The sequence below is a fragment of the Arabidopsis thaliana genome, chromosome 5, assembly GCF_000001735.4.
Source record: "Arabidopsis thaliana chromosome 5, partial sequence".
Lineage (NCBI taxonomy): Eukaryota > Viridiplantae > Streptophyta > Magnoliopsida > Brassicales > Brassicaceae > Arabidopsis > Arabidopsis thaliana.
This window is the reverse complement of record NC_003076.8, coordinates 2985766-3006786: the sequence shown is the minus strand read 5'-3', so window position 1 is coordinate 3006786 and position 21021 is coordinate 2985766. Positions and strand designations below refer to the sequence as shown.

At 38.3% G+C, this 21021-nt stretch overlaps 8 protein-coding genes and 1 non-coding gene across 29 annotated transcripts, besides 1 other annotated feature; 7 read left to right on the top strand and 2 right to left on the bottom strand.

The window, feature by feature from the left end:
• Nucleotides 1-1199: 1199 nt before the first annotated feature.
• AT5G09700 (Glycosyl hydrolase family protein) lies at nucleotides 1200-3121 on the top strand. Its single transcript, NM_121007.3, has 4 exons — nucleotides 1200-1265; nucleotides 1359-1893; nucleotides 1972-2385; nucleotides 2481-3121. The coding sequence occupies exons 1-4, from the start codon at nucleotides 1221-1223 to the stop codon at nucleotides 3065-3067; spliced, it is 1581 nt and encodes a 526-aa protein (NP_196532.2). The 5' UTR covers nucleotides 1200-1220; the 3' UTR covers nucleotides 3068-3121.
• A 126-nt stretch (nucleotides 3122-3247) lies between these two features.
• Nucleotides 3248-6175, top strand: MGT7 (magnesium transporter 7; the record flags this gene model as incomplete). 14 transcript variants are annotated; one of them, NM_001343059.1, is made up of 12 exons in its annotated part: nucleotides 3248-3374; nucleotides 3588-3869; nucleotides 3952-3981; nucleotides 4133-4256; nucleotides 4398-4519; nucleotides 4609-4683; nucleotides 4841-5071; nucleotides 5135-5179; nucleotides 5254-5298; nucleotides 5384-5413; nucleotides 5525-5622; nucleotides 5711-6064. In NM_001343059.1, the coding sequence occupies exons 1-11, from the start codon at nucleotides 3372-3374 to the stop codon at nucleotides 5552-5554; spliced, it is 1017 nt and encodes a 338-aa protein (NP_001331883.1). In that variant the 5' UTR covers nucleotides 3248-3371. The 14 variants fall into 14 exon arrangements, with proteins under 14 accessions (NP_001331883.1, NP_850802.2, NP_001331882.1 ...); NM_180471.3 differs by having other exon boundaries at nucleotides 5503-5622; NM_001343058.1 differs by having other exon boundaries at nucleotides 5503-6064.
• On the top strand, nucleotides 6129-7592 carry RLF (reduced lateral root formation). Of its 3 annotated transcripts, none has more exons than NM_001343055.1 (4): nucleotides 6129-6309; nucleotides 6590-6640; nucleotides 6742-7057; nucleotides 7145-7592. In NM_001343055.1, the coding sequence occupies exons 1-4, from the start codon at nucleotides 6184-6186 to the stop codon at nucleotides 7423-7425; spliced, it is 774 nt and encodes a 257-aa protein (NP_001330400.1). In that variant the 5' UTR covers nucleotides 6129-6183; the 3' UTR covers nucleotides 7426-7592. The 3 variants fall into 3 exon arrangements, with proteins under 3 accessions (NP_001330400.1, NP_001031861.1, NP_196530.1); NM_121005.4 differs by having other exon boundaries at nucleotides 6196-6309; nucleotides 7145-7585; NM_001036784.1 differs by having other exon boundaries at nucleotides 6186-6640; nucleotides 7145-7567.
• A 262-nt stretch (nucleotides 7593-7854) lies between these two features.
• Nucleotides 7855-10875, top strand: AT5G09670 (loricrin-like protein). Of its 2 annotated transcripts, NM_180470.2 has the most exons (2): nucleotides 7855-7974; nucleotides 8706-10875. In NM_180470.2, the coding sequence occupies exon 2, from the start codon at nucleotides 9038-9040 to the stop codon at nucleotides 10676-10678; it is 1641 nt and encodes a 546-aa protein (NP_850801.1). In that variant the 5' UTR covers nucleotides 7855-7974; nucleotides 8706-9037; the 3' UTR covers nucleotides 10679-10875. The 2 variants fall into 2 exon arrangements, with proteins under 2 accessions (NP_850801.1, NP_196529.1); NM_121004.2 differs by having other exon boundaries at nucleotides 7871-10875.
• Nucleotides 8845-8943: a sequence feature (AT5G09670.uORF1).
• Nucleotides 10876-11002: 127 nt separating the features above from the next.
• On the top strand, nucleotides 11003-13376 carry PMDH2 (peroxisomal NAD-malate dehydrogenase 2). Of its 5 annotated transcripts, none has more exons than NM_121003.4 (8): nucleotides 11003-11298; nucleotides 11618-11836; nucleotides 11925-12239; nucleotides 12325-12414; nucleotides 12502-12621; nucleotides 12720-12809; nucleotides 12883-12977; nucleotides 13070-13376. In NM_121003.4, the coding sequence occupies exons 1-8, from the start codon at nucleotides 11236-11238 to the stop codon at nucleotides 13140-13142; spliced, it is 1065 nt and encodes a 354-aa protein (NP_196528.1). In that variant the 5' UTR covers nucleotides 11003-11235; the 3' UTR covers nucleotides 13143-13376. The 5 variants fall into 5 exon arrangements, with proteins under 5 accessions (NP_196528.1, NP_001330735.1, NP_001119199.1 ...); NM_001343054.1 differs by having other exon boundaries at nucleotides 11112-11298; nucleotides 11925-12236; nucleotides 13070-13343; NM_001125727.1 differs by having other exon boundaries at nucleotides 11112-11298; nucleotides 12720-12977; nucleotides 13070-13343.
• A 10-nt stretch (nucleotides 13377-13386) lies between these two features.
• On the bottom strand, nucleotides 13387-13460 carry AT5G09655. Its single transcript has one exon. It is a non-coding gene; the product is annotated as a tRNA-Val (tRNA).
• A 113-nt stretch (nucleotides 13461-13573) lies between these two features.
• PPa6 (pyrophosphorylase 6) lies at nucleotides 13574-15638 on the top strand. Its single transcript, NM_121002.3, has 6 exons — nucleotides 13574-13936; nucleotides 14393-14553; nucleotides 14714-14814; nucleotides 14904-15085; nucleotides 15171-15269; nucleotides 15364-15638. The coding sequence occupies exons 1-6, from the start codon at nucleotides 13670-13672 to the stop codon at nucleotides 15454-15456; spliced, it is 903 nt and encodes a 300-aa protein (NP_196527.1). The 5' UTR covers nucleotides 13574-13669; the 3' UTR covers nucleotides 15457-15638.
• Nucleotides 15631-18473, bottom strand: SCPL19 (serine carboxypeptidase-like 19). The gene is made up of 14 exons (NM_121001.2): nucleotides 18284-18473; nucleotides 18037-18182; nucleotides 17807-17883; nucleotides 17592-17714; nucleotides 17391-17493; nucleotides 17270-17307; nucleotides 17079-17180; nucleotides 16905-16991; nucleotides 16664-16819; nucleotides 16506-16577; nucleotides 16323-16441; nucleotides 16119-16235; nucleotides 15990-16035; nucleotides 15631-15901 (listed from the first exon to the last, which is right to left on the bottom strand). The coding sequence occupies exons 1-14, from the start codon at nucleotides 18412-18414 to the stop codon at nucleotides 15821-15823; spliced, it is 1398 nt and encodes a 465-aa protein (NP_568215.2). The 5' UTR covers nucleotides 18415-18473; the 3' UTR covers nucleotides 15631-15820.
• A 614-nt stretch (nucleotides 18474-19087) lies between these two features.
• Nucleotides 19088-21021, top strand: AT5G09630 (LisH/CRA/RING-U-box domains-containing protein). Its single transcript, NM_121000.4, has 2 exons — nucleotides 19088-19282; nucleotides 19550-21021. The coding sequence occupies exon 2, from the start codon at nucleotides 19611-19613 to the stop codon at nucleotides 20769-20771; it is 1161 nt and encodes a 386-aa protein (NP_196525.1). The 5' UTR covers nucleotides 19088-19282; nucleotides 19550-19610; the 3' UTR covers nucleotides 20772-21021.

Below are 21021 nucleotides of genomic sequence, written 5' to 3'. Positions count from 1 at the left end.
ATATTTATATGATATTGCTAATCGTGAATTGTCTTCAAATGATAATAAATAAAATATTATTTAAAATAGAAATAAACATGTTAGATTTTGTTTTATTGTAAAGGCGGCATACAAAATATTTATTGAGTTTGTACATTAGAAACTTTTGGTTATTTTGATTAGATAAAATATATTTTGGGGTTTTCATCATAAATCTATTCATATATAATAATTAAATAAAAATATATGGTCAAAGTATAGTTGTTCCTCATACTTTTGAAAAATGTTATGTATGTACATGTATAATAATGTACGTACATCTTTGTTGGTGAGTTAAAATTGTTGAGAATAAACAAGATTTTAAACTAAACCCTTAAACATACACGATAATATTGAGATACACGTACACGTATACGACCGCTCTAAACAGTTACATCATAAAAATGTATAAATCACATCAATCTAATACTATGTACGTACACAAAATTATTTATTGGAACGTACATGGTACAACATTAAAATGAGTTTAAAAATTCTCTAACCATTGTCTACGAAAAAAATTTAATTTTATTTTTTGACATCCAGATTAAGTTATTATGTAAGTTATATGTATGCTGTATATTTTAATATATATTATGCATATATAATATTTCAACGAATCGTACTCTCATTCATGTAAAACCGATCTCAAGTGTCAAATTCGCCGAAAATCCAGAAAACATTTAATGCATTTCTCGTCAATGAACAGTGTACATACAAACCCGGTTCTCTTGGATTCCAACGATGTGATCCGTACGTACAAACCGGGTTCAGTTTCGTCAAGGGCATTTTGGTCAGTTTTTGGCTGAATGGCTAAGAAATGAAAGGCCAGCCCACAATGTCAAAATCTGAAATTAAAAGTGGATCAACGGCTACTGTGCTCAATTTACCCTAAAAAGAAAGGAATATATTATTTTGGTACCAAATCGCGTCCTGGGCGATTGGTTTCCACAAACCACGTCCAAAATGCGATTGACTAACTTACCCTTTTAACAGTTTTTTAAAAGTTTCGTAGTTAAGTCTTCTGGTTTTCTTCTTCACGGTCACGCCTCACGAGTCATGATTGTCGCCGTCGTCTCTTTGATAAAGGCAAAAATCGAGGAACCCTAATAAAAAAATGGAGCGCACTACGAGAACGTCGTCGAGGGAGACAGAGAGGGGAGAAATAAAATGAGTTAGCAATTTAAAATGTAACGAAAAAAATGGTGGTTCAAGCTGGGTACGAGCCAGCGGATCATAGTGGATTTGTGTGACGACGAACCGTGGTCCATCCACTGCTGAGAGCGGGAGGTAGTCGCTGCTCTGTGAAGCCAGCCTAACGCAATACCCTCAACCTTTAGCAACCGTACGGACCAAACCTTCGCTTGGTTCATACGGTTCACTCACAGCTTGGATTGGGCAGTCCAGACCTACGGGTTTGTTTTAGGTACATTGTTTCGGATTGCGATTCATTAGGTATTTTGTATGGTTCACAACACTATACCAAGACTCCAGAGGAAGCGGCAGCTAAATCTATACTGGCAGGTTTGGATCTAAATTGTGGTTCTTTCTTGGGTAACCACACAGAGAATGCGGTCAAGAAGGGGCTGATCGACGAAGCAGCTATTAACAAAGCAATTTCAAACAATTTTGCGACTCTGATGCGCTTAGGATTCTTTGACGGTAACCCGAAGAATCAGCCATATGGTGGTTTGGGTCCCAAGGACGTGTGCACGGTTGAAAACCGAGAACTAGCCGTAGAAACCGCAAGGCAAGGCATTGTCTTGCTCAAGAACTCAGCTGGTTCGCTACCGCTCTCTCCTTCCGCCATCAAGACGTTGGCCGTAATCGGACCAAATGCTAATGTCACAAAAACTATGATAGGAAATTACGAAGGTAAATTCATAACTTATATCAAATTAATTTTAAACTCAAACCTCGAACGTGGATCAAATATAATTGTTATGTTTTCAGGCGTGGCTTGCAAGTATACAACACCGCTTCAAGGACTTGAGAGGACGGTGTTGACCACAAAGTATCATCGTGGCTGTTTCAACGTGACTTGCACCGAGGCGGATTTAGACTCAGCCAAGACTCTAGCGGCATCTGCAGATGCGACGGTGTTAGTAATGGGAGCCGATCAAACCATTGAGAAGGAAACATTAGATCGCATAGACTTGAATCTTCCCGGAAAACAACAAGAGCTTGTGACTCAAGTGGCTAAGGCCGCGAGAGGACCGGTGGTGCTAGTCATAATGTCCGGTGGAGGATTTGACATTACATTCGCCAAGAACGATGAGAAGATTACAAGCATTATGTGGGTCGGATATCCTGGAGAAGCCGGCGGTATCGCCATTGCTGACGTCATCTTCGGTCGTCATAATCCGAGTAAGACTCTGTTCTCCGATTTGAACCAGTGATTTATCGACCGGTTTGGTTTTAAGATTGTCATTTTCATAACCGGCGATTTTTTTATTGGTTAGGCGGGAAATTACCGATGACGTGGTATCCTCAGTCATACGTGGAGAAAGTTCCGATGACGAATATGAACATGAGACCCGACAAATCAAACGGGTATCTGGGTCGGACTTACAGATTTTACATCGGAGAAACCGTTTACGCCTTCGGAGATGGGCTCAGTTACACTAATTTCAGTCACCAGCTTATTAAAGCTCCGAAGTTCGTCTCTCTCAATCTTGACGAGAGCCAATCCTGTCGATCGCCGGAGTGTCAATCTTTGGACGCGATCGGACCACACTGCGAGAAAGCCGTCGGTGAAAGATCGGATTTTGAGGTTCAATTGAAGGTAAGGAATGTCGGAGACAGAGAGGGGACTGAGACAGTGTTTCTGTTCACGACGCCGCCGGAGGTACACGGATCGCCGAGGAAGCAACTTCTAGGGTTCGAGAAGATTCGTTTAGGAAAGAAGGAAGAGACGGTGGTTAGGTTTAAGGTCGATGTGTGTAAGGATCTGGGTGTAGTTGATGAGATCGGAAAGAGGAAACTCGCTTTGGGTCATCATCTTCTCCATGTGGGTAGCTTGAAACATTCCTTCAACATTAGCGTGTAATAGGGACTTATTCGGTGAATTTATTTTTAATGGTCAAATTTGAAAAGACTAAAAGTTTGAGGGCTTAAAAACGAAAAGAATATGTTATTTTGGTACCAAATCGCGTCTGGGCGATTGGTTTCCATTTCAAAATGAAATTGACTACATTACCCTTTTGACAATTTTTTTAAAACTTTCAAAAATTAGTCTTTTGGTTTTCTTCTTCTCAGTCACGCCTCACGAGTCGTGATTGTCGCCGTCGACGGTCTCTTTGTCGCCGTCGTCTCTTTGATAAAGGCAAATATCAAGGAACCCTCATAAAAAAATGGTACTTGTCTTGTCTCTGTCGTCAGATTTTAAATTAATAAACAAATTTTAAAAAGAGAACGACGACCTTCGAGGAATTTAATAATGAAAAAAAAGGAGCAGATACTACGAAAACTCACTTTTTCTGATTCCAACTGGGTTTTAATTTCTTACTTTAGGGGAAAAAGTTTCGATCTTTCTTCTCTTCAATTGGGTGCTTTTTTTTTGTTGGTAGGCATTGGGTTTAAGCAGTGAAGAATCGGAGATGTCACCTGACGGAGAACTTGTTCCGGTGGATTCATCGGCGGTAGTCACGGCGAAGAGGAAGACATCTCAGTTATCAAGGAGTTGGATTTCCATAGACGCCACGGGGCAAAAAACTGTGCTTGACGTTGACAAACACGTGATTATGCACCGTGTTCAAATCCACGCTCGTGATCTCCGGATCCTTGACCCGAATCTATTTTACCCTTCTGCTATTTTGGGTCGAGAAAGAGCCATTGTTCTTAACTTAGAGGTTGGGACTTTTTGCCACTCCTCTGCTTTTGGATTTTTCACAGCTTTTTCAATTGATTCGTGTTTGTTTTGGTCGGATGCAGCATATCAAGGCGATTATCACTGCCGAAGAGGTCAGAATCATTTCTTACTGGCTTGTAGCCAAATGTGAAGACTTTTTTAAAAGTTCACTATTTCGGCTTGATACTTATGTGATATTTGGAACATTTTGTCTCCTTTTGAAGTGATGATGGCTTGATTTGGTTATTTGAAAATGCTTTTTAGGTTTTGATCCGAGATTCGTCAGATGAAAATGTTATCCCCGTCCTGGAGGAGTTTCAGAGAAGATTACCTGTAGGAAACGAGGCACATGGTGTTCACGGAGATGGTGATTTGGGTGAAGAAGATGGTACCCCTCAAGGCCTCAACTTTTGTTATTTTAAGGATATAAATTGGAAAAATCTTTGATCTTTTGATGCCTACATAAGAACTAATGAACCATTCACTCTTTTCACTTTTGGTATTGAAGTGTTTGTTTGTTACTATATAGAATCCCCGTTTGAATTCCGGGCGCTAGAGGTGGCCTTGGAAGCTATTTGTAGTTTTCTAGCTGCAAGGACAACAGAACTAGAGAAGTTTGCTTATCCTGCTTTGGATGAACTTACCTTGAAGGTAGCTAACTCAGCAATTATTGTCATCACTGATCTAATTCCAACTTCATTTAACTCCATTCAGTCGATGAGAACCGTTTCATTTTGTAGATAAGTAGCCGTAACTTGGAAAGAGTTCGTAAATTGAAGAGTGCCATGACCCGTTTGACAGCTCGGGTCCAAAAGGTGAGTATGTTTCACTGGTAAACAGAGTCTATGTTTAGAACTTGTGTTGCCACATATACTATGAGTATGAAGCTTCCTCACATATGTCAAGTGAACATTCAAGATATACGATAGTGGAACAGAGAAGAATTAATCTCTCTCGTCGCTTTTTTTTCAGGTAAGGGATGAGCTTGAACAGTTGTTGGATGATGATGGTGATATGGCTGATCTCTACCTTACAAGGAAGCTTGTTGGTGCATCTTCATCTGTCAGCGTTTCAGATGAACCCATTTGGTATCCTACTTCCCCAACAATAGGTTCTATGATTTCCAGAGCAAGTAGAGTGAGTTTAGTCACGGTTCGTGGAGACGACGAAACTGATGTTGAAGAGCTTGAAATGTTGCTTGAGGTAATACTTGTTTCCAGCTACATATGAAGTATAAACAACCATTAATGTGATTTTTGTTAATAGGCATACTTCATGCAAATAGACAGCACTTTGAACAAATTAACCGAGGTATTGTATCTTCTTGTTCCTGTTTCGTCTTTGTGGTATCTCCGACTTAGAAAGTATAATTGAACATGATGCAGCTACGCGAGTATATTGATGACACAGAGGATTACATTAACATCCAGGTAACCAAAAATGAAAAGTCAGAATTTCTTAAATGTTGTGAAAATGTAATTTCTCTTACAGGCTATAATCACTGTTTATTTGCAGTTAGACAATCATCGAAATCAGCTGATTCAGGTGAGTGAATATAAAAGAAAAGCTCAGGATTATTAAAGTTTTTTTAAATTTTTTTTGATGTGTATGAAAAGCAATAAAATTCTCTGCAGTTAGAGCTAATGTTAAGCGCAGGAACCGTCTGTGTATCAGTGTACTCTATGATCGCCGGAATATTCGGCATGAACATTCCCAACACATGGAACCACGACCATGGTTACATTTTCAAATGGGTACGAGTCACATTTCAGTTTCCACCAGAATGGAACACCTTAACCTGATGATATCATTGGTATGTGTTTTTTGTTGTTGTTGATGAAGGTCGTAAGTCTCACGGGAACATTTTGCATAGTCTTGTTCGTGATTATACTGTCGTACGCTCGGTTTAGAGGACTCATCGGATCTTAATGACAAGAGAGGACAATTTGGTACATATTTTATAGCAGAGAATGTGAGAGCAGATCTTGTTTTTTGGGGTCTCTTCTCGCCAGCATTTTCGTTACTAAGTGATGGGATTGCATAATTTGTACTGTGTGACTACATTTTTTTTTCTGGTTAACAGTAAATTGTAACTTCTTGATACCAACCCAAATTAAGGAGCCGAGATAGATAACCGAACAAAACCAAAAAATACGAAGACCTTTACACAAAACCGGGACCAAATTACAAGTTCGGATTGAATATCTCTGACCTGAACCGAACCAAAATTGTATCGGATATCCAACAACCCCAAAACAAAACCGAATTAGACCGATTCGAATTTGGTATTTTGATTGCAGCCTCCAGAGAAGAACATGATTATTCTCATAAGAATCCTTGACGGCCAATTAGATCTCTCCCTCTTTCGTCGCTCTTTGTTTTCTCCACTGGTCTTTGTTTCTCCTTTGATTCTCTGTCTGGAGCAGTCTCAGATCCACCAGGTATCTATCCAATTTTCTTCTAGTACATCTGATTTCCCTTGTTATTGTTTGCTTGATATGGATTCATGAATCAGAATTGCAAATCTGTTTTTGTTAGATTAAAGTTTCCGAATTTAAGAAATTCCCACCCAATAATCCCTATTATCGTCACCTTTAGACTTTGCTTTTGCCTCCAACTTTCGTTTGTTTAGATCTTCGTCTTCTTCTTCCCGTGAGTGCTTTACATAGACTTTAGGTTTTGTTTCTAACTGATACGAATTGTTATGCAAACTGCGTGCAGATTAAGCTCAAGATGGATACTAGTAGAGATGATGATTTCACATTCTCAAAGGTTGGTTAGTTTCCACTCATTTCTTCATGATTTCAATGTTTATGAAACGTGAAAGTTCTAGACTTTTATGATTGATTCTTGGTTTGTTTTCAATTTTGAAGGTTTCACCACCAGATAGTGAAGTTAAAGATCTTGCATCAGATGTAGGTAGTATTACCCTTAAAGATGGGTTAGATCAACAAAAAAGCAATGGTCTTATTTGGAAAGACAAGTCTCTTCCTCCAAAGGAAGAAACAATAGGTTCTTTGTCTTTCACGGTGACTGATTCTTCGTCTTCGAAAAAGCAATCCAATGAATCCTCTGAGACTTTCAAAACTCCAGCTAGAAAGCCTATCACTCGTACCAAGGTTCCATTTGAAAAGGGTTATAGCCAAATGGATTGGTTGAAACTTACACGAACACATCCCGATCTTGCAGGTAAGCAAAGCTTTCTTTTCTTAGTCCTCTTTTTCCTAAATACATTTTGATGTGTTGGTTAATGAAAGAGACAATTTGTTTATGCAGGCCTGAAGGGAGAGTCAAACAAGAGGCTTATTCCAATGGATGAAGTAAAGAAACACCGAACAGGAGATTCGATGTGGACTGTTTTGAAAGGTCGTGTATACAACATATCGCCTTATATGAATTTTCATCCTGGAGGTGTCGATATGCTGATGAAAGCGGTTGGAAGAGACGGTACGCTCTTATTCAACAAATACCATGCCTGGGTCAATGTTGATATCTTACTTGAGAAATGCCTTGTTGGAGTTTTGGATGATACCAAAGTGAAGAAGCAAGAACCCTAATTGCTATTGCTAAAAGAGTTCACTCTTGTAGAGAATTCATACATAAGTCAATAAGAATTTTTTAATGTTTACATTCTGATTCTTCAAATGTAAACTCTGATTACAATATGTACTGTATTAGAAATTTATAATTTTTGGTGTCAATATATTCAAAGTTTCCATATCAGTGGCATCATGTTCTCTTTTCTTTTACAATATTTCAGAATGGCAAATTATAGATGAGTAAATAGAATCTACACAAATTTCGGAATGGATTATAGGGTAAACCAGAACAAAGTTGATGTCTTAAAAACAAATTCCATTACAAGTTTTGTTTTAGCAAACTATCAAATCCCCAATCAGAAGTGAGGGCTAAAAGACCGAGGGTAGTTTAGGTATTTCACATTGTAGACAAAACCTGACTCCTCGACGCTTATAATAATTCCACTATCATATTTGCCAATTTGCCAATAATCTTTTTGTCTTCTATCTTCGACACCTGTTTCTGAAATCTTCTTCTTGTCTTCTCCTTGGAATTCTATCTGTGAGCCCGAGTTTCAGATCCACCAGGTATTTGAATTCTCTTCTTCATCCTTCATTCTCTTACTCACCTTATACATCTAAATTTTCTTCTGGATTTTTATCATTAATTTTGCTTAATCTGAGTTCATGACTTACTAATAATAATGCATGACTGTTTCTATCTTTAGACTTTGTTTGGTCTATGAAATCATTGTTATGTAGATTATGCTGAGAGTATTATAATTACATGATAAATCTTGTTTTTTAGATCTTCTTCTTCTCCAAAGTGCTTTAGGTTCTTTTTTGTTTATTGGTTTGTCCATAAGTTTTCTGATACTAGGATGAGATAACCTTTTGTGGTGTTTTCTGACCCTGCTTTCAATAGTCAATCTTCCAAGTCAAACTTCTGAAAACAAATATTTTCTCAGATTTTAGGATCTTGTGAACTTGTGTTTGGATCTTCAATCATTCTAATGACAACTGTATCACAGAGGAAAAAATCTTGACTTTGGACCTTGTAAATTTTGATTATATCATTTGATTACCATTCCCCAATTCTGTTCTATCATGAATTATATTTGAGTAAAGATGTCTCAAGCAGAGTACTTAGCTACTTAGCTTCCAATCTTGTGCTACTACTTCAAATGCCTTTGATTGTTCTTTGCTTCGGTCAGCCTTATGCTCCTTTCAGTTTTTTTTTTTTTTGATTGTACAATGTTCTTTGCTCTTCATGCTTCTTGTTAACTCTCAAGTTGCATCCTTTCTGGATTTATTTTCAGGTCATGTGGACAGTTCTCAACAGTAGCATACTTCAACAAAGATCATTGCTTTTCAGCGGAACCTGATAATCTCCAACAAACATTCTTCGGTTTACAGTATTAACACCAGCAGGATAGTGCTGTTTTCCCATTCTTGAAGATGGACAGGGCAGATACGTCGGGCTTTGTAAGTGGCGGAAGTTGTTCATCTCTCAACTTGCTCCAATATATGCTTATAGCTACAAGTATGATGTGCTAAGTGGTACTATTTCGGAGCTCTCTTTCATCTATATCCTTTTCATCTTCATGTGAATTTGGACAAAGGTGTAGTTCCATTCTCTAGTGCCATTAATATGGGTGACACCGCTCTTAGCCTGAAGTGTCTTGGGGGCTCTGAAAACCAATTTTGTTCCGATGTATCTAGTTTCACTGATGATGGCTGCCGGTTAGTCCTCGGATTGGGTCCAACGTCGACTTCATACTGTTTTAGTGTCGGCGTTAATAACAGCAACAAAGATTCTGCTTCTGGATTTACTCAAGCTGATTCAGTTCTGCAACTTGGTCGTCCTGCTGTAAGCATAGACACTTTCAGTGGACTTGATAATGGTGGTGTGATCCCTGTTGTTGATGAAGGTTCTTCTTCAGCTAAGAGATCAGGTGGATACATGCCATCGCTTTTGTTAGATCCAAATGTTAAAAACCCTTCACAGATTCAACAACTTAAAGATTTTGGAACCGGTATCCATTCACAAGTGAGCCAAGAACCATCACCTTACACAGAGTTCTATGTACAGCAGAGGACAAGCAATCCGAGGAAGTGTAAATTTATGGGATGTGTGAAGGGAGCTCGAGGAGCGTCAGGACTCTGCATCAGCCATGGAGGAGGACAGAGATGCCAAAAACCAGGCTGCAACAAAGGTGCAGAGAGTAAAACCACTTTTTGTAAAACCCATGGTGGAGGGAAGAGGTGTGAACACTTGGGATGCACGAAGAGCGCCGAAGGTAAAACAGATTTCTGTATATCTCATGGTGGTGGAAGACGTTGCGAGTTCCTTGAAGGATGTGACAAAGCAGCCCGTGGCAGGTCGGGCCTCTGCATCAAACACGGTGGTGGCAAAAGATGTAATATCGAAGACTGTACACGAAGTGCTGAAGGACAAGCTGGTCTTTGTATATCCCATGGTGGTGGGAAACGTTGTCAGTATTTTTCAGGTTGTGAGAAAGGAGCTCAAGGAAGTACTAACTACTGCAAAGCCCATGGAGGTGGAAAACGCTGCATATTTTCAGGATGTAGCAAAGGAGCAGAAGGTAGTACTCCTCTGTGTAAAGCACACGGTGGTGGAAAACGCTGTCTCGCTGATGGGGGTGGGATTTGCTCTAAAAGCGTACATGGTGGGACTAACTTCTGTGTTGCTCATGGTGGGGGGAAAAGATGTGTTGTGGTGGGGTGTACAAAGAGTGCGCGTGGTCGCACTGACAGTTGTGTTAAACATGGTGGTGGGAAACGTTGCAAGATTATTGATTGTGAGAAGAGTGCTCAAGGTAGTACTGATTTCTGTAAAGCTCACGGTGGTGGGAAACGATGTTCTTGGGGAGATGGGAAATGTGAGAAATTTGCTAGAGGAAAGAGCGGTTTATGCGCTGCGCATAACACTATTATGTCTCGGGAGAACAAAGATGGAAGCAAGAGCGGTTTGATTGGACCGGGACTCTTTAGTGGCCTTGTTTTTGGCTCTACTTCTGATCATTCTCAGTCTGGAGCTAGCGCTGTCTCTGATTGTACTGATTCTGTTGAACGAATACAGTTTGAGAATAGGCAGAAGAACAAGAAGATGATGATACCGATGCAGGTTCTAGTACCTTCATCAATGAAATCTCCAAGTAATTCACATGAAGGAGAAACAAACATCTATGACTTCATGGTTCCGGAGGAGAGAGTTCACGGCGGTGGGCTAGTAATGTCTTTACTTGGTGGCTCCATTGATCGAAACTGAAAGCCATTTATGGTAAAAGTGTCACATTCTCAGCAAAAACCTGTGTAAAGCTGTAAAATGTGTGGGAATCTCCGAATCTGTTTGTAGCCGGTTACGTTATGCTGGATCAAAAACTCAAGATTTGTTGGATATTGTTATGCTGGATCGGTGGTGAAACCACTTCCCGGTTGCTAAATAAATAAACGTTTTTGTTTTATAATCTTTTTCACTAAACGGCAGTATGGGCCTTTAGTGGGCTTCCTTTAAGCGACCAATACAATCGTCGCACCGGAATCTACTACCATTTATAGGTTTATTCATGTAAAACCTCGGAAAATTTGAGAGCCACAACGGTCAAGAGACAAAAACAACTTGAAGATAAAGGGATAAGGAAGGCTTCCTACATGATGGACAACATTTCTTTCCACACAAATTCTCATAATAAAAATCTTATAATACAAATACTTACGTCATAATCATTCAATCTAGTCCCCATGTTTTAAGGTCCTGTTTCTTGTCTGATACAAATTAAAACTCTTAAACAGCTTCCTAACGAGAGGAAACTGAGGAACACAACAATGGAGTTTCGTGGAGATGCCAACCAGAGGATTGCTAGGATTTCAGCTCATCTCACTCCTCAGGTTTTCTTTACCTTTGCTGTTAACTCAAGTTATCTTTTTTTATATTCTTAAATTCGATGGTTGTTCTACTAAAACCAGAATAGTTTGTATTCACTCTCAAACAAAACTGATTTGTCTAGACTCATCAACGTTCTGAATATTTATAGTTCAACCATGAACTTGACATTCGCTTCTACAAGTGTATATTTCCATTTCTTGAAATTAGTAACTGAAGATTTCTGATGCCATTAGAGAGACCAATCTGTTTATGACTCCGTTGAAGTCATCTAGGACTGATAGTGAAATTTCTTCTTCTTATTCATGATTGATCAACCATTAGATGGAGGCCAAGAACTCTGTAATCGGACGGGAAAACTGCAGAGCTAAAGGTGGTAATCCAGGATTCAAAGTAGCAATTCTTGGAGCTGCAGGTGGAATTGGACAATCTTTATCTTTGCTGATGAAGATGAACCCTCTTGTCTCTTTACTTCATCTCTACGATGTTGTCAATGCTCCTGGCGTCACTGCTGACGTCAGTCATATGGACACTGGAGCTGTTGTAAGTATCTCTCTTAAACTTTGAAAACTTCACATAAGATTACTTCTTCTTGCTAATGAATGAGTAATGACCACTCTTGATTGATTAGGTCCGCGGGTTCTTGGGAGCGAAGCAGCTTGAGGACGCGCTAACGGGTATGGATCTTGTGATCATACCAGCCGGTATACCGAGGAAACCAGGGATGACCCGCGATGATCTGTTTAAAATCAATGCTGGGATTGTTAAAACACTATGTGAAGGTGTAGCAAAATGTTGTCCTAATGCTATTGTCAACTTGATCAGCAACCCTGTGAACTCTACTGTCCCCATTGCCGCTGAGGTTTTCAAGAAAGCTGGAACTTATGATCCTAAGAAGCTCCTTGGAGTTACTACACTCGATGTTGCTCGTGCCAACACATTTGTGGTAATAATGCCTAATGATTCCTCACTCCATTTGGTTTTGTTGAGTTTTAAACACTAAGAATTTATCTTTTTAAATTCTTGTGCAGGCAGAAGTTCTTGGCCTTGATCCAAGAGAAGTCGATGTGCCAGTAGTTGGGGGACACGCCGGAGTCACAATCTTGCCACTACTGTCACAGGTATCATATGAATAGGACGAAAGGTTCATTTCCATTACATTAGCTTCTCTGCTAACTGATTGTTTTTGCATAATCCTTTTTCCTCAGGTTAAACCTCCTAGCAGCTTCACACCTCAAGAAATTGAGTACCTGACAAACCGGATTCAAAATGGTGGAACTGAAGTTGTGGAGGCAAAAGCTGGAGCTGGTTCTGCAACACTTTCAATGGTAAAACCAAACCAAATCACTTTAATACATCATCATTACACCTGTTTATTTCTCTGGAACAGTGTACTGAATCCATGTGAAATGTACTACTACTATAGGCATATGCTGCAGCCAAGTTTGCAGATGCTTGCCTTCGCGGGTTAAGAGGAGATGCGAATGTCGTAGAATGCTCTTTTGTTGCTTCACAGGTGAATCTTGAAAACTCTTTCACTCTCTTTCATTGTTTCAACGGTTTTAACTTGAAATGGCAATTGACCACAGGTGACAGAATTAGCTTTCTTTGCAACAAAAGTGCGCCTTGGCCGTACAGGAGCAGAGGAAGTGTATCAGCTTGGACCCTTAAACGAATACGAAAGGTCAGAAAAAACATAACTCATCTCTTTCAAAATACTTATCTCAGAGAGATAGAAAGAGAGTTCTCAAGCTTAATTTCCTTATTCTTATGTAGGATTGGTCTGGAGAAAGCAAAAGATGAATTAGCCGGAAGTATTCAGAAAGGTGTTGAATTCATCAGAAAATGAAACTGAGAGATAATCAGAGAGATACAATAAGTTATTTCCTCAACTATATGATCATGTACTCATCATCACATCATGCCTATGTCTCCTCTGCTTCTGATACAACTTTGTATAAATCCTTATCAGTTTGTGTACGATATATGTGACCTTTTCAACGTACTTCTCTATTGTTTTCGATTATCCAAAACCAATCTTTAGGACCCAAAACAGAGTTCATCTTCACAAATTAAAAAACGAAAAATAAATTTGGCTTCGCCCGGGTTCGAACCGGAGACCTTCAGTGTGTTAGACTGACGTGATAACCAACTACACCACGAAACCTTTGTGCACTCTAGTCCAAATTTGAACTATTTATCTATTATTACTAAAGGTTGGTAATACCTACTCAACAGAACCCCACGTGATCTATAACATAAAATAAATCTTTGTTTTTGTTTTTGTGTTCTGTCTTTCTTGGTGGTGTGATAAAGAATAAAGAGAGCCAGTCGAGGGTAAAACGAAAGGCCACCATTTTCAATCTTTCCACAATAATGGCGGCTACTAGAGTGTTAACTGCAGCGACGGCCGTGACCCAAACCACCTCCTGTTTCCTCGCCAAGCAAGCTTTCACTCTTCCGGCGAAGAAATCCTGCGGCGGATTTGGTGGTCTCTGCTTCAGCAGAAGAGCTTTGGTGTTGAAATCTAAGAGACCTTTCTCCTGCAGTGCCATTTACAATCCTCAGGTTAAGGTTCAAGAAGAAGGTCCGGCCGAATCCCTAGATTATCGAGTTTTCTTCCTCGATGGTTCTGGAAAGAAGGTACCTTTTGTTTCTGACTTCTCCGTTTTCTGTCTCCGGTGTTTAAAATCTTAGCTTGGTTTACTGGGGAAGTATTGAGGAATGGATAACGTTTGCACATTGTTATTTTGGAATAATCTTTGGTTAAATTGGTTACGAATAGATGAATCATAATGAAGAAATCTTCTCCGAGTTTGCAGTCAATGTTTTAAAGATCTACATTGTCAATTTGCTTTGAAGTGTTCATCACTCTGTTCTGTGTTCAAGGTTTGGTTATGGGGACAGATTGAGTAAGTGGATTATTTGTTTACCAACATTTTTGCTAACCACTAAGCTCACTATAATAAAGAGATCTTCTCTGAGAATGCAACCACTGTTTCTAACATTTTGATTGTTGATTGAAATACTTTTTGGTTTATTACTCTGTTCCGTGTTTTAGTGAAAGGCTGGATAAAGATGGTTTCCAATTGTGTATAGGTTTCTCCATGGCATGATATACCATTGACCTTAGGCGATGGAGTTTTCAACTTTATAGTTGAAATACCTAAAGAGTCAAAAGCAAAAATGGAGGTTGCTACTGATGAAGATTTCACTCCTATTAAGCAGGATACTAAGAAGGGGAAGCTCAGATATTATCCGTAAGTAAAATATATTTCTCCCTTTTTTATAAGTTTTGCTTTGTTTTAAGCTAATTTCTTAGAGGCTTCAGCATCCATTGATGACAAGTTAGCTCATTTTCTGAATTACTATTTGTTATAGACTTTGAAATCAATGACTTATGGAATGGATTTGATCCAGGTATAACATTAACTGGAACTATGGGTTGCTTCCTCAAACATGGGAAGATCCATCTCATGCAAATTCTGAAGTTGAAGGATGTTTTGGGGATAATGATCCAGGTAAATCTGTGATACTCTTTCATGTAATGGAAAATTTAATCACTTTGGAACAAAGAGATTATGCTTATTCTTGGTTTGGATATATGTAGTTGATGTTGTTGAGATTGGTGAAACACAAAGGAAGATAGGCGATATTCTAAAGATAAAGCCTTTAGCTGCTTTAGCTATGATTGATGAAGGTGAGCTAGACTGGAAGATTGTTGCCATTTCTTTGGATGACCCAAAAGCTCATCTTGTGAATGATGTTGAAGATGTTGAGAAACATTTCCCGGTACGAGCTACTACTAGTATAAACCATTCCCCATACGTTCATGCAAAAACAAATTTCTGTTGTTGACTCTAAATCTGTTGATCAGGGTACACTAACAGCCATTAGAGACTGGTTTAGAGACTACAAGATCCCAGATGGAAAGCCTGCTAACAGATTTGGTCTTGGAGACAAACCAGCAAACAAAGTAAGTCCTTCTTTTTAATCTTCTATAGTGGTGGTGGTTTATGTTTGGTACTGAAACTGAGAAGAGCTATACACTTGTGGTTTGTCTGTTACAGGACTATGCTTTGAAGATCATCCAAGAAACAAATGAATCATGGGCTAAACTTGTGAAGAGATCAGTTGATGCTGGAGACCTTTCACTTTACTGAACATATTTTGCAATGTCGACTTATGAGGTCGAATAATGAATAGACTCAAGATTCCTATATCATTCTTGTTGTTTCCTTTCAATTGAGATGTAAACATTGGGATTTGGATTTTGTTTTTCACCATTGATGACTGAGAAGTAATAAAATGACTTTCTGCTTTGGAAATATTTAAATGGAATATGAAACAGGGTCTGTTACTTGCTATGAAACAGAGCCTTTCTGATTAGACTTTAGAGTTCTACAACAACACAAAATCATTGAAGATTTCACAGAATAGCATGTGGCAAAATTACAATTCACTGAACATTAGTCTTAAACTGTAACAACAACAAAGAGAGAAAGAGAGAGAAGCGAGTGAGAATCTTTAGAGAGGTTCTCCATCAATCCATCTTCTGAACATAAGAGAGCATTGATCTGGAGTATACTCCGCTGTGTGTCCTCCTCCCTGCAAAACATTCAAGTAAAAAAAAAAACTCTATCACTTTCTGTTTTTCCTGCAGAAGCTTTGGACAAGACAAGAAAGAAATATTTGCCTTGATGGTTGCAAATGTCATCTTGTTTGCGTAAGTCCTTGTATAGCTACAAACACCGATAAAAAAGAGCGTCTTTAAAGATAATGAAATTGAGGAGAATGGAGTTAGAAACAATGTATCTTTTGTTACCCTGCGACTTGATTGCTACTCATCATCCAAGGTCTCCAGTCATCAACAATGGAATAGTTGAGAGCTCTGATCCATGCTTGAGTTGAAGAAAATGGTACCATAGAATCATGATCACCACTGTTTCAAGTACATGAGTTTTGTCAAATTATAAAGATACAAAAAAACTAGTTCTTGTACTTAGACATCAACAAATATTAATCTTGCCTGTAGATGAGAGAGCGGAAGCCTTTAAGACTATTGTTTACGTGATAAGGAACTGCATTGAAAATCTCAAATGTATATGGTATGTTTTGGCTGTTGCATCGGTTCCATTTTCCTACTTCCTGCATCACATTTTGAATTGGTGATTTTTGTATAGAACCAAGTCAATTCAATTCACGTAGGTACCTTTTTCACGCCTAGAGCTCTGCGTACATTTTCATCGTTTGCCCAAAAGGCAGACAGAAAATACCTATAAGTCTGAGAAAAAAGTGTAAGACATATCAGAACTTTTCAAACCCATGGATATAGAAAATAATAAAGAAAGTGAAAGAGAAAACTGTTACAAAGCAGCTAGGAGGTGGCAATGATGATGAATCGTTTACTGAAAATTCCTTCATTACTCTTCTTCTATCGGTTCTGATGTTTGGTGTGTCTGCCAAGACGTAATCTACTTTGCAGTTTCGTAACAAAATATGCTCTGAGTATATCTCTGACATACACTATAAACTAAGAGAAAAAGTTAGTCTGTGAAAATGCAATCAGAGATAAGATACTCAAGTGATTTGTGCGGTATAAAGTCTTTACATGATCATAAGCTTGAAGATTATTTGAGCATCTTGCATTACTTGGGTCTACGTTGAAGAATTTGCCTCCACAACTTCTTTCAAGTGACTGCAATGTAATAAGTAGTGAAAAAAGAATAATTGTAACCAAATGTCACAACAATCATATGATATGATTGATGAAGATAAAGATTACCTCAAAGAGCTCATCTGAAATAAGTCCCATCCCATGAGCAAATGGAACTCTATAGTTAGTTTCAATGTTTTTATCTGTCACAGGGTTTCCAAGAACATAACCCTGCTCAATTATATAGGAATGTGTTACTACAAAACGTTTTCTTTTCTCAACAGTATTCATATTATTGCAGGAATAGACCCTTTTAACACCTGAATATTTATGAGTGGTGTGAGGCCCTTCTCATTTCCTGTTTTCATATAGTAGAATGTGATTGAAAGCTTTGAGCTAAAAAGTACCAAAACTGTGAAAAGTGGTGATTGAAAAGGCTACCAAGTGAAATTTGTTGCACAGCTCCTGGAACAATTTTCCCGGAATATGAATCTCCACCAACGTAAAAAGGATTCGATATAAACTCCGGGTGTTTCACAAACCACTGCAAGTAATCAGAATCAAAACTAACTCTTAAGATAAACATAAATATCACTAGAAAAACTCATCAAAAACTGTAACAAAGCAAAAACAACACTTAACACTCCTAAGAAATTGATCAATTTGGTGCATTTGTTTGGTGTCGCTCGACTCAAAAGCACGCCGAGTTTTCGCATAAGAGTATCCAGAGCCAGCAGGAGCTTCCAAATATAAAATGTTAGCCACCTGAAAAACAATCGAGTATACATGAATTCAAAATGTTGTTACATATTAGAGAGAAATAGAATCATAAAAATTGGTGAAATTATCTCTCAAACCTTTGTCCATGAAAAAGATGTCAACTCTAGAGGAGGTACTGTCCCATTATACTCATCCCCTTTAAAAGCTAAAGGACCTAAGAAAGAAAGAAAAAACAATAAAACTTCAACTTGAAAGACTTGTCTTAAGGAGCAATCAAGAAACATGACATTTTAAAACATTCATTATAAACTTATGCATGCATCTATATTAAGACTCATTACAGGATACAAAATGGAATATTTGTTACCGTTTGCGAAGAGCAATCCACAGATGGAGCTGCAGCCAGGTCCACCAGTGAGCCAAATCATGAGAGGATCATTTTCTGGATTCCTCTCTGATTTCACAAAGTAGTAAAAGAGCTCAACATCTCCAGATTCACCAATACTCACATATCTTTAGTAAAATCCCACATGCAAAAGAAGAAAACCACGTTTTAGATCACTCAAACGACATGTTTGACAAATTAGAGAGAAAGAGATGGACTTTTTGTTTACCCAGTCTCGAGCTCAAAAGGAAGAGGACCTTCAAAACCAGGAAGAGACTTCACTAGCAAAGAAGCATCAACCAAATGATGAATGAAGAAGAGGGTCAATAGAAATAAGACGATGAAGCTAAGGTTTCTCATTTTCTCTGCTTCTTCTTAGTGTTGCTACAACAGAGAATAGTATGTCAACGAAGAACCTTAAACTCAATAAGAAAGAAGAAAGCAAGTAATTAATTACGAGAATAAAACCAAAAAAAGCAAATTACGTAAAGACACGTTAGCTACGCAGTGATCAGAACGTGGCTATCGTCTACCTTATAAGCGTGTTGAGGCATTTACATCGTGTTGTTAACCGTACCAGACCAACCGGTTCAATAGAAGAAGTCAAGGACTCCACTACCAAACCAAGTATCAGATGCACCAGTGGGAAAGTCAACGTAACTCAGTTGATTTGTCAGCTTAATCAATTTGTACCTTAAACTTAAATACTGTTGCTAATCTAATTTTAGTTAGCTTCATGTTCCTTTTTGACTTTTTGCAACCGGAAAACGACAAATAGCTTTGATTTTCATTCTATCAGCTCTCGAATTGGGAATTTAAGGTTATCAAATCAATAAGTTAATATGAAACATTTTAATATATTTTTAAAAGAAAATAAAGATAAATATAATTACTCACAAAAATTAAAATAACTGTTATGCGAAGAATATGCTGTAATTTATAAGTTTTTTTTTGGTAATTTTCGTTAAATAGATAGATTTTAATCGTAGAATTTGGGAAAAATATCTGTTTTTTTTTTCCTAGCTAGATAATTTTGCTGGGCGTTGAAAATAAAATAGTTGTTCCTTGTTTCCAGAAACCAATCTTAACGATTTAGATACTCAGTGATTCGGCTTGGATCATCTTTGCCAATCATCATCTCCCTCTATATATCATCATTTAATGGCTTTTGGTTCGTCTCTGTGAAAAATTCTGACGGCACAATCAGAAATTCTCAGTCGCGTTTCCGGTACTACTGCTCACCTTTCCCTTTCTTCTATCTTAATCCCAATTGATTTCGGTTTCTATTGATCAAAGGATAAAACTTTAGGCTTAAAGAGTCTCACTTTTCCAATTTTGGTGCAAAATTAAGATTTGGTGCAAAATTAAGTTTAGTTCTGTGAATTTTGGGATTTTGTGATCTACTTAATATTAGGGCAAATTCCTAGGAAAGTTGTTTCTTAAAAAATGCAAAATTTAGATGTTTGATCAACTATTTTCCATCATCTTGTTGCAGTTGTTGATGCGTTTTGGGGACTAATTGGTAGTACACTTTAAGCTTATTAGTCAGAACAAATATGGATGTGACTGGCACTGTGACTGTGAGAGATGCATTTGATCGAGTTTCTAAAAAACAGAAGCTGTATCACTCAGTTACTCAAGATGTCATTGATCTAGTTTGTGATGGAATCCAAGATACATTGACTCGAATCCAATTAGGTAACGACGATGGAGTAGAACCGGAATCGGTTCTTACCGAGTTGAGACGCAAGCTTGATGCTCTTTTACCGATTATCCAGCTTCAGAAATCACATAAGGAAACTAAATGGAGTCTTAGTAAGTTGGTGAAATTGCTTGAGGTTTCTTACCATCCTGATATATCTCTAGCCTGCTTTAGCGTTGATTTCGATATCAACTTAGTGAATAAGATACTTATCCACCATTGTTACCGAGAAGGGTTGTTCGACGTTGGTGATTGTCTGGTTAAGGAGGCTGGAAGAGAGGAAGAAACTGAGGTTAGATCTCAGTTCTTAGAGTTCCACCAGATAGTGGACTCATTGAAGCTCAGAAACATTGAGCCTGCAATGAGATGGATCTTTGCGAACCGCGGAAAGCTGAAGCAAAAGAGTTCAAAGCTGGAGTTTAAGCTCTTAAGTTTGAAGTACTGTGATATATTAAGAGAAGGAAAGAGTGATGATGCTTTGGAGTATGCAAGAACCCATTTTACGCAATATCCACTCCATTTTAAGGAGATACAAAAGCTTATCACTTGTTTATTATGGATTGGAAACTTTGAGAAAAGTCCTTATGCAGAGATAGTTTCTCCATCATGTTGGGACAAGGTAACCAAAGAGCTAATCATGGAATATCACCATCTTCTCGATCAGCCAATTAACTCCCCGTTGAAAGTCGCTTTATCCGCGGGTTATGAGAGCTTACCGTCACTGTTAAAGCTGGTTCATCTAATGGCATTGACGAAACAAGAATGGCAAGCAATGAAACAGCTTCCGGTTCCTCTGGAGTTAGGGAATGAGTATAAGTTCCACTCGGCTTTTGTTTGTCCCGTGAGTAGAGATCAAAGCAGCGAAGAAAACCCGCCGATGCAGTTGCCTTGTGGTCATGTTATTAGCAAGCAGTCAATGATGAGACTCAGCAAGAACTGCGCTTTCCGCACATTCAAATGCCCTTATTGTCCTGCAGAGACTTTAGCTTCAGCATGCAGGCAATTATACTTTTGAAGGATTTGGTAATTTAGTTAATTTGATTGTTTCACCTCAATAAATCGATGTGAACAAAGCATTTCATTTGTTCTTTCATCATTTAAAAACTCTTGTTTACTAGATCTTGATTTGATCTTGTTCTCTAATATGTTGCATTTAGTTGTTATACTATCACTTAGTATCTCTCTCTTGGAGTTGAAGCAAAGATTCACGTGAATTCTCCAATATTTGGTATCTTTCAGAAAAAATGGATATATTCTTCAGACAT

Bases quoted from the DNA above. Each gene is read 5' to 3' on its own strand.
- AT5G09700 (NM_121007.3), top strand. From the start codon at position 1,221: ATGGTGGTTCAAGCTGGGTACGAGCCAGCGGATCATAGTGGATTT. The intron at 1,266-1,358 runs GTGTGACGACGA...CTCAACCTTTAG, and splicing joins CAGCGGATCATAGTGGATTT to CAACCGTACGGACCAAACCT. The intron at 2,386-2,480 runs GTAAGACTCTGT...TTTATTGGTTAG, and splicing joins CTTCGGTCGTCATAATCCGA to GCGGGAAATTACCGATGACG.
- RLF (NM_001343055.1), top strand. From the start codon at position 6,184: ATGATTATTCTCATAAGAATCCTTGACGGCCAATTAGATCTCTCCCTC. The intron at 6,310-6,589 runs GTATCTATCCAA...AACTGCGTGCAG, and splicing joins AGCAGTCTCAGATCCACCAG to ATTAAGCTCAAGATGGATAC. The intron at 7,058-7,144 runs GTAAGCAAAGCT...TTGTTTATGCAG, and splicing joins AACACATCCCGATCTTGCAG to GCCTGAAGGGAGAGTCAAAC.
- AT5G09670 (NM_180470.2), top strand. From the start codon at position 9,038: ATGGGTGACACCGCTCTTAGCCTGAAGTGTCTTGGGGGCTCTGAAAAC.
- PMDH2 (NM_001125727.1), top strand. From the start codon at position 11,236: ATGGAGTTTCGTGGAGATGCCAACCAGAGGATTGCTAGGATTTCAGCT. The intron at 11,299-11,617 runs GTTTTCTTTACC...ATCAACCATTAG, and splicing joins CAGCTCATCTCACTCCTCAG to ATGGAGGCCAAGAACTCTGT. The intron at 11,837-11,924 runs GTAAGTATCTCT...TTGATTGATTAG, and splicing joins ATATGGACACTGGAGCTGTT to GTCCGCGGGTTCTTGGGAGC.
- PPa6 (NM_121002.3), top strand. From the start codon at position 13,670: ATGGCGGCTACTAGAGTGTTAACTGCAGCGACGGCCGTGACCCAAACC. The intron at 14,815-14,903 runs GTAAATCTGTGA...GGATATATGTAG, and splicing joins TTTTGGGGATAATGATCCAG to TTGATGTTGTTGAGATTGGT. The intron at 15,086-15,170 runs GTACGAGCTACT...TCTGTTGATCAG, and splicing joins ATGTTGAGAAACATTTCCCG to GGTACACTAACAGCCATTAG.
- SCPL19 (NM_121001.2), bottom strand. From the start codon at position 18,414: ATGAGAAACCTTAGCTTCATCGTCTTATTTCTATTGACCCTCTTCTTC. The intron at 17,494-17,591 runs GTTAAGTGTTGT...GATTACTTGCAG, and splicing joins TTGATCAATTTCTTAGGAGT to TGGTTTGTGAAACACCCGGA. The intron at 16,992-17,078 runs GTAATCTTTATC...ATTACATTGCAG, and splicing joins TTTCAGATGAGCTCTTTGAG to TCACTTGAAAGAAGTTGTGG.
- AT5G09630 (NM_121000.4), top strand. From the start codon at position 19,611: ATGGATGTGACTGGCACTGTGACTGTGAGAGATGCATTTGATCGAGTT.